Genomic DNA, 16,944 nt, shown 5'->3' on the forward strand with positions numbered 1-16,944 from the left:
AGTGCGCTGCGGCGCACAGCATTGTGGGCACTCGGAAGCAGATGATCTGCCGTTATTAGTGAAAGAAGTTTCTGTTCTGTAAACAAAACATAAACCTTAATCTAAACTTGTGTGTCTAAAGTTGCTGTTTTTTCATCAAACAGTAATTATTTTTATTTATTTTTTTGCTGGCGTTATTTAACCAGCTGAAGTCGTGCGGTTTTGAGCGACTTGTGAAATTTGTTAAACCAGCATCAGGATTTACAGCAAATCAATATGGAAGGAGAATAGTCAATACGATTTATGCATACATTTTTTTTTAGTATCTGGGCTTTTATCGAATGCTTTCGCTTCGATTATCTGCTTTTACATTGTCTTGCTGGAAAAGTGTTTGTGGGTTATGCATCATACCCTTTTTACGTTCAGTGAGGTCGCGTCCCTTACTGATCCTGAAGTAAAATGAATTATCTTTTGCTATATGGTTAGATTTCTGCTAATCTGATAAATAAAGTGCGAATGAAACCGACACATAGACATCTTTTTTCTGTATTTTACACCTGTATTCACCTTTTTCACCCTTTTGGGATGTTCCCCGTTCCCAAATGAAATAACTCGTCTTTCTGTGAGCTTTCCGCCCTCTCCCGAGGTCAATAGGGAGGAGACAGTGCTCATAGCTATGGTGGATAAAAACCTTTCTTTGACATTTTCGTGTATGAGAAATCATCGTAAGGATGATAAGTCACTTATTTTAAACCAATAAGGAACATCTTAAAGTTCAAATGCTTCATTTAGATAATAGTTCCATTTATACCGCATGATTGTTTTTCTTCGTATTAAGAAAAAATGAGAGAATTCAAAGGTGAAAACGTACAGTAAGTATAAAGACTGATGTACAGTTGTAAAATACTGTTCTTAGGATTTTCATGTAATATTGGACACAAAAAAACTATTGTTAAGGCAGTGAAAGAAAAATTTGATCAGTAGTTTATCTGAGACAAAATGGCCACTAAAGAGCTATCCCCATGAGTTGAAAGGAAACGGGCAATCGAGCTTCGCCTGATAAAAGATTTCCTATCTGGTTGTACTTCACTTGGCAAACAAGTGAGAAGAAATTCAAATATATGTGAAATGTCAATACCCTTTCTCCAGGTACGGAGTCTCATGATAATGATAATGCAATGAAATCAATAAACCTTACCATTGGTTAATGTATAACTGGAGGTGTGTTTAAATAAACGCAGAGAAAAATCTCTGTACACAAATCGAAAACGTGTTGTAAACTAGCAAACAATGGGAGTTAGTAGTAATTGTGGAAGATACCTTTGTGGAACTCAGGGGAACAACTATCAATTTATTAGGGATGCTTTGCCTTCTGAATTCATTGTCAAACCGCAAATGCCTAAGTACTGAAGTGTTATGACTGGTGTGTTTAAATGCACTGGTAAAGAAAAGGTCCCAGTCAAACACAATTAGGACAAGTCTTTCATGGTGACAGCTACATTTATGGTTTTTCTTCATTAACGTGTAACTTTTAAGGATTGTATTATTACTCCTATCAAACACAACATAATTTCTTCATCTGTTTGCGGATGTTATTCTGACATTGTTGCGGAACTGCTGTTTGCAGTTCCGCAACAATCAAATCAAAACCATCAAATCCCCTTCATTTCTGAGAAATAAGAAGAAGAAACTGAAACACAACACTCAGTGAATGCACAACATCATTTTCCGTCCGCTCAGGTTTCAAGCTGTCCTCTGTGGAGTAGGCTCCTGTAACGTTAAGATGACCTGCCCGTATCAACAAGCCAACCTCTGCAGCTAATTTACTGTAAGCTCTCCACTCCCTGTCTCCCATGCAACCTCACACCTCTTCATGTGCTTTAATTAACCTACCACTCCCTTCATCACAATGTCCTATTCTGTCCCCAACTCCTCATTTCTCCTTATGTCCCCGCTCATCTTCTCATCATCTAATGCTGGGTGCTTACGTGGTCCTTCTCTTCACCTCGGTTTTTGAACAAGACACCATGAAACCTCAGGCCCACATGAAATCTGACCGCCCGTTCGCGCCTTGTAACACTCACCTCTCCAGGCTGTGCCTCTCCATTGTGAGATGTACAGCATAACACACAATTATTCTTGTAATCTCTTTAATTTATCATTTTTAATGACTCTTGACATGTGTTTATGGTCATTTTATTATAGGACCAAGTAATAGGTTTATTCCATGCTGAAAAGAGAAGAGAGAAAACACGTTTTGGCTGTGAAGCCTTCTTCAGGTGTGGTTCATTTTATTATGTAGTATGCTCAGTGGAATTTGTGCTTCTCTATTTTAAATATTTTGAGTATATTTTATAGATCCTTTTAATGTAAGTTGTCTTTGATAAGTGCATCTACTCAATTGATAATAATCAAAATCAATATAATTACAATTATATCATTACACCATTCAATGCATAGTTATAAACAACTTTGTTGTAATCAACTTTAAGCAAACTCTTAAAAACATAAAAACTGTGAGCCAGAGACAAAGGAACAGAAATTATTTAAGAAAGTAAGAAGAGTATGACATTTGGATCTTTAAAACATATTAAAACATATTTAAAACATATTGTAGACAACGTAAGACATCTGCTTTGTTGAATTATTGAGTGTGTTCCTTAGGACACAGTGGCTCCCCATCAAGATGAAGAAAACAAGTTCAGACTAGCAGAAAATTGCAAGTATTAAAAAAAATACTCAGCATTCCATATGCACTGCAAAGGCTGTTTTAGGTTACAAACATATACTGTATACTTTAATCATACCAACATTATCAGAAAAGTTACTACTAATTTTGAACTGCATGTTTTTTTCTAAATAATATAATGATATAAATTTGCAGCTTTCAAGACTGATCATTGACTTTGAGTAAAGGACATTAAGAAGTGCACATCAGACAACAGCAAAATGTGCAATACAACAGACTCGATCTTGTTATATTTTTCTAAACATTTGATAAAAAATACTGTTATGGCGCTTATAATGGTAATTATGTGCTCTAGCTGCTTCTGTCATGACAACTAAGGTGTGATTTCAAGTTACTTTCAGATCTTTGTTATACAGTATGTATTGTAGATTAAACCAAAGGATAAGAAGCTATACTGTATGTGGCACAAGGGACCTTGGTTTGAAATATACAGTTTGGCAGTAAAGGTAATCACCAACAAAAAAAGACTGATTTCATGGTTTGCAGCTTTCAGTTAACATACAGTAATCAGCCAACTGGAGAACAGTTGGAACAATTGATTTTTTCAGTAAAACAACAACAATTCCAACACAACTGCATCCCTATGAAACAGATTTGGGAATACCATAGCTTATAAGGAACACAGCAGCTGCATCATTTCATATGAATGTCAAAGAGTTTTGTAATTTTGTAGATGACTTACATCCAAAGATGCGATCACAAATTCATTAAAATAATTTCTCATGAAGAATAACATACAGACAATAGTTTTAAAAGAGGATGACTAAATGTCTTGTGGATTATTTCTCTTTTGTTAGAGGTCAAGGAGAGGTCAGAATACTTTGTGGGCTACCATGTTAGATCTATGCTCTTGCAAAGGGGAAAAAAAAACAACAACCAAAAAACAAGATAAAAGCAAAAATAAAGGAGGTACAAAACCAAATATCAAAACTGCAAACAGAAAAACATCTCATTTTCTTCATTGTTAGGTTTGACACTCTCCTGCTGCCATGAGTCAAATCATTACCAATTTTTTGCTCATTTACTTCAAACACACACATAGAGGCTAACACACACATTTTCAGATCAAGGATCAATTTGATTTACAGACATGCATTATTACCAACTCGTAAAGAAAAAAGCATAAATGCACAAATCTTAGCAATGATTACTAATTACAGCATGTCAAAACTTCAAAATTAGATCTGTAATGTTATTTAGTAACAAAATCCCTATGCTTTTGAGTCAGGAGAACACACACAAAGTAAATTTTGTAGGATGTAGTACTTTTTTTCTCCATTAAGGCCTTATTTATCCAATCCCAAAAATAACTTTCAATGACAATTATCGGCCATTTTTGAGAGGTATCTGTTCTTATATGTCACACTGGATGATAATGAGTGGAACAGCATTGCACATTAGTGCTCATTTATGGCTTAAATCTAATGGAATGTGGGGTGCTGTACAGATGTTACTTAAATCCTTCTTCAACAGAGTGATTAAAATTTACAAATTAACAGTTCTGCTCACAGCAGATGCCGAGCATTTTAGTAGTGGCATAAAATTCTTCTACTTTCTCTGGAGGATCTGCTTAAGCTGCACATTTAAAATTCCGTGTAAAATGCACAATGAGATTGCAATCATTGAAAAGAATGACAAAGACTGTTAGTGTTCAATGATAAGGTGGTTAATTATTGTTTGTTATATTTAAAGTGCTGGTGTGGTGAATGCATTTTCTTCAGGAACCAGATTGCCATTACAAAAACAATATGATCCATTTTAATTAATGAAATTAAAAAAAAACCAAGATGAATTGTCAAGATAGAGATATTGTAATTCATAAATGATAAAATAGTCCTATACTCTGTTTTCATTAATCAGATTAAATGTCAGAGAGATCTATTAGCAAAAAAACCTGTTCAGTTAATAAAACAAAAAATTAAAGAGTAATAAATGAACAGTTACTTATAAGTGAAATGGCCATTTTGTGATAGTTTTTATTTTAGTTTAGTTTTTCAAGCAGTACAAACTATACAGTATATGTTACCTACTGTATGAAATATGTTATAGTTTGTTGCAAAAGGAAGCATGATATACCTTTACTTAAATTTATAATATGCAAATTTCCATAGTCTCATTGAATATAAATCTTTATCCTCCAAAACAAAAGTGTTTTGGGGATGAGCCCAACAGGTATAGTACATTACATTCTAAATGAACTGGGATATTTGTAAATATATATTGTATTGTTTCTGTGCTTGCTTTAAAAACATTTGCATTTTCAGAATGGTCTAAAATTCCCAGTTTTATATTCTTCAAGATTGAAATTGTAAAATATTTCATTAAAAGGTACATTTTTATAGATTTTTTATTCTTATTGTCTGGTTATACAGGTTTCTGCAGAGGTGAACAGCTGTGGCACATTAAAAAATGACTAAATAAGAGACTAAAATTCATTGTAAGGTGTTCAGCATGTCACAGAAAGGCATTTGTACGCCTTGGTGAAAATGTACTGTATGTGCTGTTCATGTTTGTTAAAGGGGAAAAAAGAATAAACTGAGCTCTTACTTTTGTTTCCATGTGTGCTTTTACAGTTTATTTCTTATCTTGTTCCAAAACAGTGGGTTCCTCGTGACAATTGCGGACAGCCTCGGGAATGACAGTTAAGCAAATCATTGCTTGGGGACATCAGAAGAGCACTTTGCATTGCATCTCTGTAGTGCAATGCCAGCATTGTGCTCTTCTCGAGCTTTTGCACCGGCCACTGTCCCATTGGCAGAGCAGGCCAGAGCAGAAGCAACAATGTTGAGAAACAGAATTGCACTTTCCAAGATAGGCATATTTACGTATTTATAAACCCCTCACAATTCTGGCTTTCAATAGAATAGAAGCAGATAAAAGTGGATTTTTTTAACTGATATGGCCAGCAGCCATATCACTCTGCAACTCACAACTGGCAATCCACTGAAGCTAAGCAGGTGTGAGCCTGGTCAGTACCTGGATGGAAGACCTCCTGGAAAAAACTAAGGATGCTGCTGGGAGAGGTGTTAGTGGGGCCAGCAGGGGACGCTCACCCTGCGGTCTGTGTGGGTTCTAATGCACCAGTATAGTGACAGGGACACTATAATATAAACAGGCATCGCCCTTCGGATGAGATGTAAAACCGAGGTCCTGACTCTCTGTGGTTATTAAAAATCCCAGGGCGTTTCTCAAAAAGAGTAGGGGTGTAACCCCGGCATCCTGGCCAAATTTATTTTGGCCCTTACCAGTCATGGCCTCCTAATAATCCCCATCTATGAATTGGCTTCATTACTCTGGTCTCCTCCCCACTGATAGCTGATGTGTGGTGAGCGTTCTGGCACTATGGCTGCCGTCGCATCATCCAGGTGGATGCTGCACATTGGTGGTGGTGGAGGGAATCCCCATTACCTGTGAAGTGCTTTGAATGGAGTGTCCAGAAAAGTGCTATATAAGTGTAAGCAATTATTATATATTTTTTGGTAGCATCAGGCAATTCATGTTTGCAGTCTGACAAATTTACATAAGGGAATTTCTGTTTTTCTTTCTTTCACAAAATAGTTGTTGGGTGGTTTTCTCATTTCAGTTCAAACAGTCACAAGTCTGGGAAATCATGATCACTCAGTTGTGATGACGTGTCAAGATCCAAACGCAACAAAAGGTCTTGCTTTGGTTACACTTTGATATGCGAGAGCAAAATACTAAGATGCTAACATGGACAATTTCAAGTCTAGACAGTATGTGCTAAGTTATTTCTGGATCATGTAATGTTTATACACCATACACAAGATGTAAGGAAATTAAGAGTTTAAAAGAAAGCACCACAACTTTTTTTGTCAAATGTGATAATTGAAAGAATAATATTAGTGGTGTTACAAAAGAAAGCAAGAGATGCAGCAGGATTGACCAGAATACAGAAAATCGAATTAATAAAATGGCGGCATAGGAGAGCTGCAGTGATGCATACTGTATCTCACAGGTGTTTCCTGGTGTGAAAGATAAAGCTTTACAATTTCAGACAGGATTGTTGAAAAGTTTCCTTTTGTAACATGTAACATTGATTTGTGACGATATGCCACATATTTGAAACCTACAGTAGATTGTTTTTAATATGGAATTACTAAACATTTTCTTTTGGACTATGCGCCATTGTCCCGATTAATTTAAAATCAAATGCTGTGGCTGTTATGGTATAATGAAATGTTCAACTACAACTTTAAGTTTCAACAAGCTGTTCAAGTGGCAATGACTATATTGAGCCTTTTGTCTGGATCAGTGAAGCCAAAGTATAAAGAACTTACGCATTTATTATCAAAGAGATACCTCCCAGCTGAATGATTTGTTCCATGCGGGTTTCACTGTAAAGCATATGAAATACAGTATCTCTCATAAAAGGAAATAAAACCTTCATTTGAAAATGGAAGCCATTCTAATAAACTGAAATTTCAGTCTGTGATACTGAGGATTTTTCAAAAAGCTTATGCCAAGAGTGATTACTAATGACAAACAAGTTTGATTCTGCAGTTAAAATGAATTTATTATAATCTGTACAAGCTAAGCAGTAGGAGGTACAGTTTTGATTCAAATGAAAAAATAGAGAGCATATAACAAAATACAGTTCAAGCTTCAAGAACTACATACACATAGGGATATGAACAAGTCTGTTTCAGCAGCTTACTGCAACCCCTCTCATGAAATGAAAAATACATTGCTTTTTTGGGAAGGAAATGCATTGTATTTAAAATTTTAAACTAACACAGTCCACAGAATGAAATATCACAGCGTTCCTTACACAGTTTGCTGATTTGGAAGTGAAAAAGATGGTGCTGGAATAAAAGGACAACTTAGCATACTTTGATATGCTGAAGTTACACTGTGAAAGCACCAGATAAAATAAAGACGACGTGCAGGTCTGAGACAACCCAGTTTGTAACATGTTATGAAAACTGCATTGATCTTAAAGCACGGGAGAGGAAGGATCTATTTCAATCAACAGTGGTTTGCAGTTCACGATGGACAGAAAGAGAAAAGATAAACTTGTAAATCTTCTTTAACCTTCGACAGTAAAAAACTGTACATCGCAAGCAAGACAGTAGAACGATAAGATATGATTTGTGAGAAAGTCTTTTGATTTGGAAACTAATAGCCCATAAATCCTCCATATCTCTTTTCCATATCTGGCACATCTTCAGAGTTAGATTCACCATCTTCCTCCCTGGATCTTTTGAGAAATCCTCCATACCTTTTTTGGTCTTCTTTCCATTCAGGTCTGCCGACCCTTCTCATGAAGCCACCATATCTTTTCTGTAATTCTTTTATCCCATCTTCTAGGTCCTGGCTTCTTCTGACACTTCTCATAAATCCTCCATACCTTTTCATGGTCTCGCCATCACGGTCTCCATGACTCTCCGTCTCTCTGCCAGCGCCGTTCAAGATCTCCTTTAAAAGGCCGACGGTGTCCACTCCGCTCTCCGCGTCTTTCTTCATAAATCCGCCGTACCTCTTGGCTAGAATTTCTCGGCTGCGACTCTCGTCCTCCGGTTCCAGGTTGTAGAGTTCGGCCGTTTTCTTCATGAAGCCGCCGTAGCGCTTCATGAAGCCGCCGTACTTCTTCGCCAGCTGGTGGTCGTCGTTCTCCTGGTCGTCAGTCTCGAGGGCGACGCGTTCGGCCTCCGTCGACGCGTCGGCCTTCTTCCCCGCCAGAACGTCTCGGCACAGGTCCCAGAACTTGGTAGGGGCCAGCCTCCCTTCGCATTCTAATGTACAGGTCTGAAAGAAAATCAGGTCAGCGTAGCCGTGAACAGAATGAATGATACAGGCTTTATTTACATTTCTGTTAATTCAACTCAGGTTCTGCTACTTTTGCCCGTTTCCCGCTGTGCTGCAAAGAATGGAATTCTGCAATTCCGTCCCCAAGGAGCCAGCTTCCCTGAATGCTTTCACACCCAGTCTCAAAACCTTCTTCTGCAGAAAGGCTTTTACTTAATCTGTTCTCTGTCTACCCCTTGCATCTTCTTCTGCAAACTAAACCCTTGTCTTTAATCATGCTAATACTGTGACCCCCTCTCCCTGTTAACTTTTTTTCTCTCATTGTAAAGTGCTTTGAGAAATTACGACCACAGGGCACTATGTAAAATAAAGTTCACAATCACTTCTAAGACAGAGACGAAGTTACTTCCTCATGCAAAAACACAGTTTTACGAAATTTCTGAAGCAGTTTTTTCCCTAAAACTGTAAACAGGGTGAAAAACACACTTTTATTTCAGGTAGTGCCAGAGCCCATAAGCACAAAGTATTGTTGTGTGCAATCACCCAAGACTTCATTGCTGATGCCAGTTTTTGCTTCGCATTAGCAGTTCTTAAACATGTGGCCAATTTATTAAACAGGCCCGTGGTGGAGGAGTGCCTGGGATTAGCAAAGTGCTTTCTGTACATTTTTTTATAAATGCCATTTCAAATCCCCCACAGCCTTCTGGGTAAACTGTCAGGGAATGAATGCAAATAATCAAATGCCTAAAGTGCTGTTATTGAATCGATTTCACACATGTGAAAATGTGAGATGAGCTCCAATCCACTGCGATTTAAGCAGCTGCCAGTTCAAATTTTCTAACATTTAGTCATAATCCACACATATTGATAAAACAATTTCCATGAAAGTTGAATGCAATGAGTTTAATGTTTTTCTGTGTCCGGATTAGCTTCATGTTCATGCAATGACAATCTGGCCACTCTTCAAACTGATGATACAATTAAAATCCTAGGAATGTAATAGAACAGGGTGGCCCTGTGATAGGAACGGACCGGAAAAAAAATAGGAATGCGATATTTAAGGATCTTGCTCAAATCACCATAGGGTCAATCCAAGTATTGGAATCAGACTGCTCTGTTTTGTAAAACTTCATATATCAAATATCAAATATCATATTTTATTTCCGTTGGGTAGAATTTCTGTTGAAATCCATGAGAGTTCTATCTTTCTATGAAACCCTTTTCTTAACTGTCACAAAAAATGCAATCTTGCTCAGTTTTTTTCCCCTTGTTAACAAGTTTTTTTTCCCCTTGTTCACATGTTTAGCCAAAAGCTATAAAAGAGTCTTAATTGATTGCACAGGGATAGCCTGCACCTAATAAGACATACTGTATAGATTAACTCCTGCAAATATAGAGCTTTTTGCAATCAATATTCAGGCTGATCCTAACATTTCCATAAAGACTAGTTATATCACAAAACGAAGCATGTTTTAAACCATGAACAACAACAGCATTAGCTCAGTAGGTCTTCCTAGTTATAATAACACAAACATTTGGAAAACAGGTAATAGATTAGAAAAAAAACAAACTTTTAAAATGTATCTGTTTTGCTTTAGTTCACAGGTTTAATTTCCTTTCACTATGTGCACATCTACCTTTTTATAAAGAAAAAGGGAACTTTTCAAACAGTAAAGCTTACCGCGAAAAAGCATTAAAAATAATGTAATGGAAACTTAAAAAGTGATTTCACGTTTGTAACCGTATTACCTCGAAAACCTATTGTTAACGATATAGGGCCATCTAGTGGTTAGAAATGTCCTAGAACTTTTTTTTTACATTCTACTCTATTACAGTCATTTACTAGAAGCGGAAGATTACTGTACTACCATGTTTTCTTAGTTTTCTTTGAAAATTAGAGTCACCTAAAAGTCTTATACCTGCTATATTTGTTCCAGCCAAGTCTTTATAATTCCAATCCTATATTGAACATCTTTGCATTCCTTTGAGAGCTGGTGTCACTGTGAATTCCAATTAAAGTCAACTGAAAAATAATAGATCTTTAAGATGCAAATCTTAAAGCAAAACAAAAAATATTTGATATCTAAACAGTCTAATAGAAAATAAACGTTGAAAACGTCCGAGCGTTTAAGAAAAGCTTAGCATCAAACACATAAAAGAGACACTGACTGACAACATATTAGAACATGAAAAGATTTAAAATATTTTATGAAGCACTTTAGGAATTGCACGACCGTTCATCTGTTACCAATGGTCACTTTTATAACAGAGCTGAGAAAGTACCATTTACTGTATTCTCCATACAGCAGAAGATCAGCATCATTAAAATGAAACAGCGACATACATAGAAACATTTTATCGGCTTTTTCACCTTTATACAGACCACCATCAGAAGCTCTTAGACGCTTCACGTTTGTCATTCAGCTATTAAATGAATAAGTAATAGGTTTATTCCATGCTGAAAAAAAAGAAGAAAGAGAACACAACGTTTCGGGCGTGGAGCCTTCTTCAGGTGCTTCTTCTTCAAGAAGGCTCCACGGCCGAAACGTCGTGTTTTCTTTCTTCTTTTTTTCAGCATGGAATAAACCTATTACTTGTTCCTTTACAGCCTACGCATGCTGACGCAGCTACCCACCTGAACTATTAAATGAATATGTAATTGAGTGAGAAAAAGTCTAAGTACAGTCGATAGGCGCAACATATTGAAGTTGTAGCACGGGATAAAACACATCTCTCGAAGCAGAACTTGAAAAAGGAGCTGAGGTTTTTTTTTGTGCTAGTTTTACATGATAGTGCTTTCTATTTTTGTAATTGATCCAATTAATATCGGGGTCAATTAGTTTTTTTGTAAAAACCCTACCCATTCTCGCCCATACTGATCAGCAGAAAACGCTTGATCGACGCTGCCCTTGGTCCTGAAACATGAAGTACTCCGAATGCACTGTTTTTTTCATCGCCAGCTTCCCCACACACACACACCCCACGTGTCTTGTTTTAGTTTCAACTACTTCTCATTAAAACGTGCCTTTGAAATGTATGTTAAGAGACGACAGCAAGACAGCGGCATTCACGAAATCGAGTTACTTTCTAATTCTTTTCACCGTCATCGGGAGGAAAAAATACCGAGGAACTACAAAGTATCACTGCTACTACAATGCCGATCGTCCACCGCACCACAGTTAGAAAAAGGGATACAATGGGTACAATTTTGAAGGACAGCTTTCTTTTGCAGTTGACAACTTTTTAAATAATAACAGTTATCCTTGTGGTAAGTTTACTTACAACAGCGTTTATTTCTGCCTGGTGTTCTTGAAGGTGGTATGCGCAATACGCACAATCTTTGCCACATTCAGCTTTTACCGACAGGATGAGACAGACACTCAGAACCAGCATCCAACAGGAGCATTTTACTGTTAACGCCATGGGCTGGAAAAAAGAAAAGAAGGAAACAGGAAAAAAGTTAATGACACTGATAACGCTAACAACCTGCCGTGTATCTGTACGATTTATCCGCAGACCAGCAAGAGCTTCATCAAAGTTTTCCTGAATGTGAACACCGTTTTGGAACAGGTCTGCGACCTGTTATTTAACGCTGTTTTCTCAGAATTCAATAATAAAAATCGAACCAAGATCAAATTTTCTGTTCAATTTTAGGTTTTTGACCCTTTTAAAAAGTTAAATAAGGGTGAGATCAAAGTTCTTTGAAACACATTATTCAATGGTATTAATCCTTTTAAGTCACTCAATACACTGCAACTGCACTGTAACTGAAACAGTAAAACAGTAAAAGTGTAGCAAAATACGCTCTTGGAAAAAAATAAATGTTTTTAAAACCAAAACCTTAAATACGCTTTTATAAATTACCCTGTCCTTTTAACATACTGTAGCTCTGTTCAGTGCTTACCTTTCCTTTGCGCGCCAGATAGCCAAACCCTTCGAAGTTTCAAGCTGCACTGACAGCAACTGCGCTGCGCAACAAATATTTATACAGGAGCCAGCCAATCCCTCTAGAGAAAATCTAGTAAGAGAAATGACCCGCAATTAAACTAAAATACTACTAAATCTTACTGTCTGACGTCTTCTCTATGTAAAAACCAGACGAAGAGCTGTCATGTGAAAGACACACACACTTTGCAGTGTCGGTAACGTTTATGCACAATTGAATGGACTAAAACTGAAGATGAAGAAGGGTCGTAAATATTTATATACTTAACGAGAAGGGGAGTGGGGGGAAACATGCAGAGATGTTTAAAAGTGTTTCTGACGTATGGTGACGCACACAAAACACCGGCGATTGGGGTTATCGTGAACTGTAAGAATTGGAATATGTGGAACTAACTGGTGTTAAGGACAGTAATTACTCTTTATTTGGTAATTCAAAGATTTTCCTCTATGTGTCCATTACGTATATTTAGTGCAGCCAATGAGCTATGTAAACAACTTTTAATTAGTACGATAGATAAAACCAGCACTAACTTAATACCGATGACTGTCAGTGTGTTTGTGATGTTAAATTCTGTCAAATATAATTAACAATTTTCAATGAAATTTCATTATAAGCACTGGAATGTACACGGAGATTGAGGTGTTGCACTGAAGGGGTGAGATTGTTGCAGAGTAATTTGTCCGTATACGGACAAAAAAAAGCTTGCAGGAAAACATGGCAGAAACAGTGAACACGATGCTTTGTAAAAATGATGAAAGCATGGTTTATCATCCACATACTAATGACCAAGCCAAGTCAGCTGCTCTGTTTCGGTAAGCTCAGTGAAGAAGTCTAAAAGAAAAAACCAATTTATTTTTTTAAGAAAATTGTGAACTTGCCACAAACATGCTAGTAGCATCAGCGGTAACGCAGTGATAAATGAATTAGAAAACAAAATGAGTGTTAAGTGTAAATCTTGAAGGATTGTAGTGAGCGGAGTCTCGCCTTGCACATAATTTCAGTGATAAGCAAAACCTAATTTTGTAATCTTCAAGAAAGCAGCTGGAAGAAAATGTTTTGACTTACAGTATGCGAGTCTCAAACCAAAAGATTTGTGAGGAACTAATTTCTTCAGGTTTTGTACTTAACGCCTGATTTGTCATTGAGCGCGAATCATCCTTTCGAATGAGTTAGGCCTTTCAGAAAATTTACAATAGCATGTCCAGCAATTTTAAACATTTTATATGCCCTAGCTGCAAGTGACAGAAAACATTTAACTGAATTAATTACCTGACTATTATAAAAGTCGTCAATTCTATCTATAATGAGCGCTAGTCTCTTTACTGTATCAAACGACCAATGACATCAATACAAGTATTTAGAAATTTCTAGAAAATCCTATTCTTTAAACAGTAAATTTAAATATCACGCAGCTCTCACCATTATTTGCCAGGAGAGTTCTTGTAGCTTAAGGCATCCTGACCAGCAGTCCAGAAGCTTCCGTGACTAAACACACATAAATTAGTGGCCCTGTGATTTCAGTGCTGTCTTCAGTTTGGATTAGCTATTTTCTTTTGGGTTTTTTTTAGTGAACTTTAGGAACCGAACGCTTCATATGACAACTTTTTGTTTGTGTTGCACAATTCATTTTTCTAAATAACGCAATAAGCAATGGAAGATGCAATGGTAGTGTTGAAATTAAATAAACGACAGACAACGAATGAATGCAGTTTAAACTGAAAACGCAGTCTTGTCTTTGTAGTACATGAGAATATTTACTTCATTTCACCCAAGTTATCATTTTATTCAGTGGTATTGTTCCACTGTTCCAATTTCTTAAGATATTGTTGTCATAGGTGCTACTATCACAACATTTTAAAGTATAAGCTTTACATTGAACCCATTTGAAAAAGGAGTAGCTTTTTCAGACAAGTTTCAGCAATGGCTGCGAGTTCTACATCTGAGACCTGAGCTCTGTTCCAGAATGGCCATTATGAGGAGTTTGTGTTTTCTGCCCACATCCGTGTATTTCTTCCCAATCACACATATGCAATCAATTATCAGCAAAATAAATTGATCAATCTGCCCCACTCCAATCCATTACACTGTCAGTAATTGCACAATACCAACTTCCACCCCACACTTACTGTACGTCTACAAAAATGCACACATGTGAGTGTGTCCCTCATATAAAACTAATTAATTCCCAGCAACCCCAAAATCCCTGCTGGCCCATTCTGATAGCACATGGGAAAATTGCTCTGCTCTGCTCAGCATGTTTCACAATCAGAAGTCACCAAGGGATCCATCTGAGAATATCCTCCACATCTGGAATCTCAGAACCCGGGAGCTGAGATACATCATCTGTGCTGATATTGGGTGAGCCAGTCTTATCATGAACTTGAAAATCAAAGAGTTGCAATGAAATATATTTCCCTTCCTGATCCCTTGCAGCACTGGGGCCCTGGGTTAAATTGCAGACCTGTCTGCTTGGAGTTTTTTTGTGCTTTGTTTGCATGGGTTTTCTCCCACAGTCCAAAGACATACTGGTAGGTAAATAGGCTTCTGGAAAAAAACTGGTTCAGGTGCGAGTGTGTGTATGTGCTCTGTGATGGACTGGTGTCCTGTCCAACGTGTGTCCTGCCTTGGATCCGTAGCTTGCCAAGACAGGCTCCAGCTCCACCACAAACTGAATCGGATGGATGGATACAACTTCATGATACAGTGTAAAACAGTCATTTCAAGGCTTTATGATCTGTCTCTAAAACAAACAGGCTCCCGAGTGTCTTGACCATAACTGGGTGTAAACGTCCTGATATTCAAAGGACAGATGCAGCTTAGAAAACAGAGTGAATGTGAAGAAAGTGTAGAATACAGAACCAGAAATATAAACCAAAACATAAACCATTAAAAAATATAAACCTTAAACCGAGCAACGCAAACCTTTTAAACCAAATGACTTTCTCATATTCAAAACGTTAATATATCCAGGTCATTTCAAGCATTTCTGGATTCAAATCTTTGAAAAGTCAACAACTGGGCAAGGAGGAATAAGATAGGAAAAGTTTTTTTTATTTAATTCTTGCATTTTCTGACAACTGTGCCTTAACAGGAATCTAATTTAATGAACACGGGGAGGTGATGCTTCAGAGATATTTTCATTTCTTAAATTCTGAAAACAGCTTCAGAAGTTGGAAAAGAAACCAAAATGACAAACAATGAAAAATAACGAAACGACTATGGCACAAGTACTGTATTTCATTACATAAGTAATGATATAGAATAGATTACCATAATTATTTTCAAGGGCAACCTGTAAACCTCTTAGAAGGAAAATTATATATTGATTAAAAAATGCTAAAGTATAAATTTAACAGTGGCTGCTAAATGTTATTGCTTTATAATTTCATACATAATTGATTTGAGTTCAATTACCAATAGCTGTCTTTGCTAAATATTTGAACAGTTAATTTTGAATGTTCAGCCACTCTTTTTGCAACAATGTTTTTTAACTGAGGAAACTAAGCAGCGATGCTGTAATGCAGCCTGTCCTCCATGTCTTTAAAAGTCCCATCACAAGATGGCATTAATTAGCATATTCAATCCCACCTTTACCTCCTTTTAAAGTTCATGGGCCTGCAAATGGGAACGTACTGAGGCAGAGTTTAATGATGAAATGCAAGCCGAAGTATGTTCTGGTATAGGACCTTTAGAAATATAAAGCAGAAAACATCTAAAATCTATCAGTGAATTTTTAAACCTTGTCTCATATTTAATTGAAGGTACGGTTATCTAAATGGTAATCAATCTTATTGCTACTTTTTTAGGAGACTGAAAAGAAAGAATTTTCACTTTGTGAGAGTAAGAGCAACTTGATAGCTGAAAAGATTTAAGATATTTAAGCATAACAATCACATAAAAAACAGTGCAAACATCATGCATGATACTCAGTGATCAACTATATAAATGTTATTATATAATATGGCAAATGTTTTGTACAACTAACATAAGATGCATGGTATATGAAATACACATTTGTTTATACTATATATATATTCATATTAATTAAACCAAATATATTTTATTACATAGTATATGAATGTTTAAGGGAGAAATATTTTAATGGAAAAATATCAACATCTCTACTTCATCTGCATTGTTGTTTTTTTCATTAGAACGTTTTTGTCAGACTTAGACGATGCAAGATTTTCTTATAACAATTAAAATGAAAAACTAGTTCTATCTTCTACCATGTGTTTGCCTTATCTGAGCACGATTTCAGGCAAAGTTTCACTGGTATCTTCTGATTTTTCAACTGAATGTGAAATGACACTTTCTTGGCAGATAAAATGTATTCTAACATTAAAGTTAAAGCATAGAAATCAGTATTTCATCTGTACTGTAAGGGTTATATAGAAAAGGAAAGCATGTTTTCAAAGGAAAATTGTGAAAATAACTGTGGCTTGAAAATACATTTTGCATTATTTATTTAAAAAATGCCACATGTGGTTTTCTAGTCTTGGTA

At 36.5% G+C, this 16,944-nt stretch overlaps 1 protein-coding gene across 1 annotated transcript; it reads right to left on the minus strand.

The window, feature by feature from the left end:
- Window positions 1-7,222: 7,222 nt before the first annotated feature.
- penkb (proenkephalin b) lies at window positions 7,223-12,657 on the minus strand. Its single transcript, XM_006633913.3, has 3 exons — window positions 12,399-12,657; window positions 11,777-11,920; window positions 7,223-8,494 (listed from the first exon to the last, which is right to left on the minus strand). The coding sequence occupies exons 2-3, from the start codon at window positions 11,915-11,917 to the stop codon at window positions 7,865-7,867; spliced, it is 771 nt and encodes a 256-aa protein (XP_006633976.1). The 5' UTR covers window positions 11,918-11,920; window positions 12,399-12,657; the 3' UTR covers window positions 7,223-7,864.
- Between the last annotated feature and the right edge of the window lie 4,287 nt (window positions 12,658-16,944).

The sequence above is a fragment of the Lepisosteus oculatus genome, chromosome 6, assembly GCF_040954835.1.
Source record: "Lepisosteus oculatus isolate fLepOcu1 chromosome 6, fLepOcu1.hap2, whole genome shotgun sequence".
NCBI lineage: Eukaryota > Metazoa > Chordata > Actinopteri > Semionotiformes > Lepisosteidae > Lepisosteus > Lepisosteus oculatus.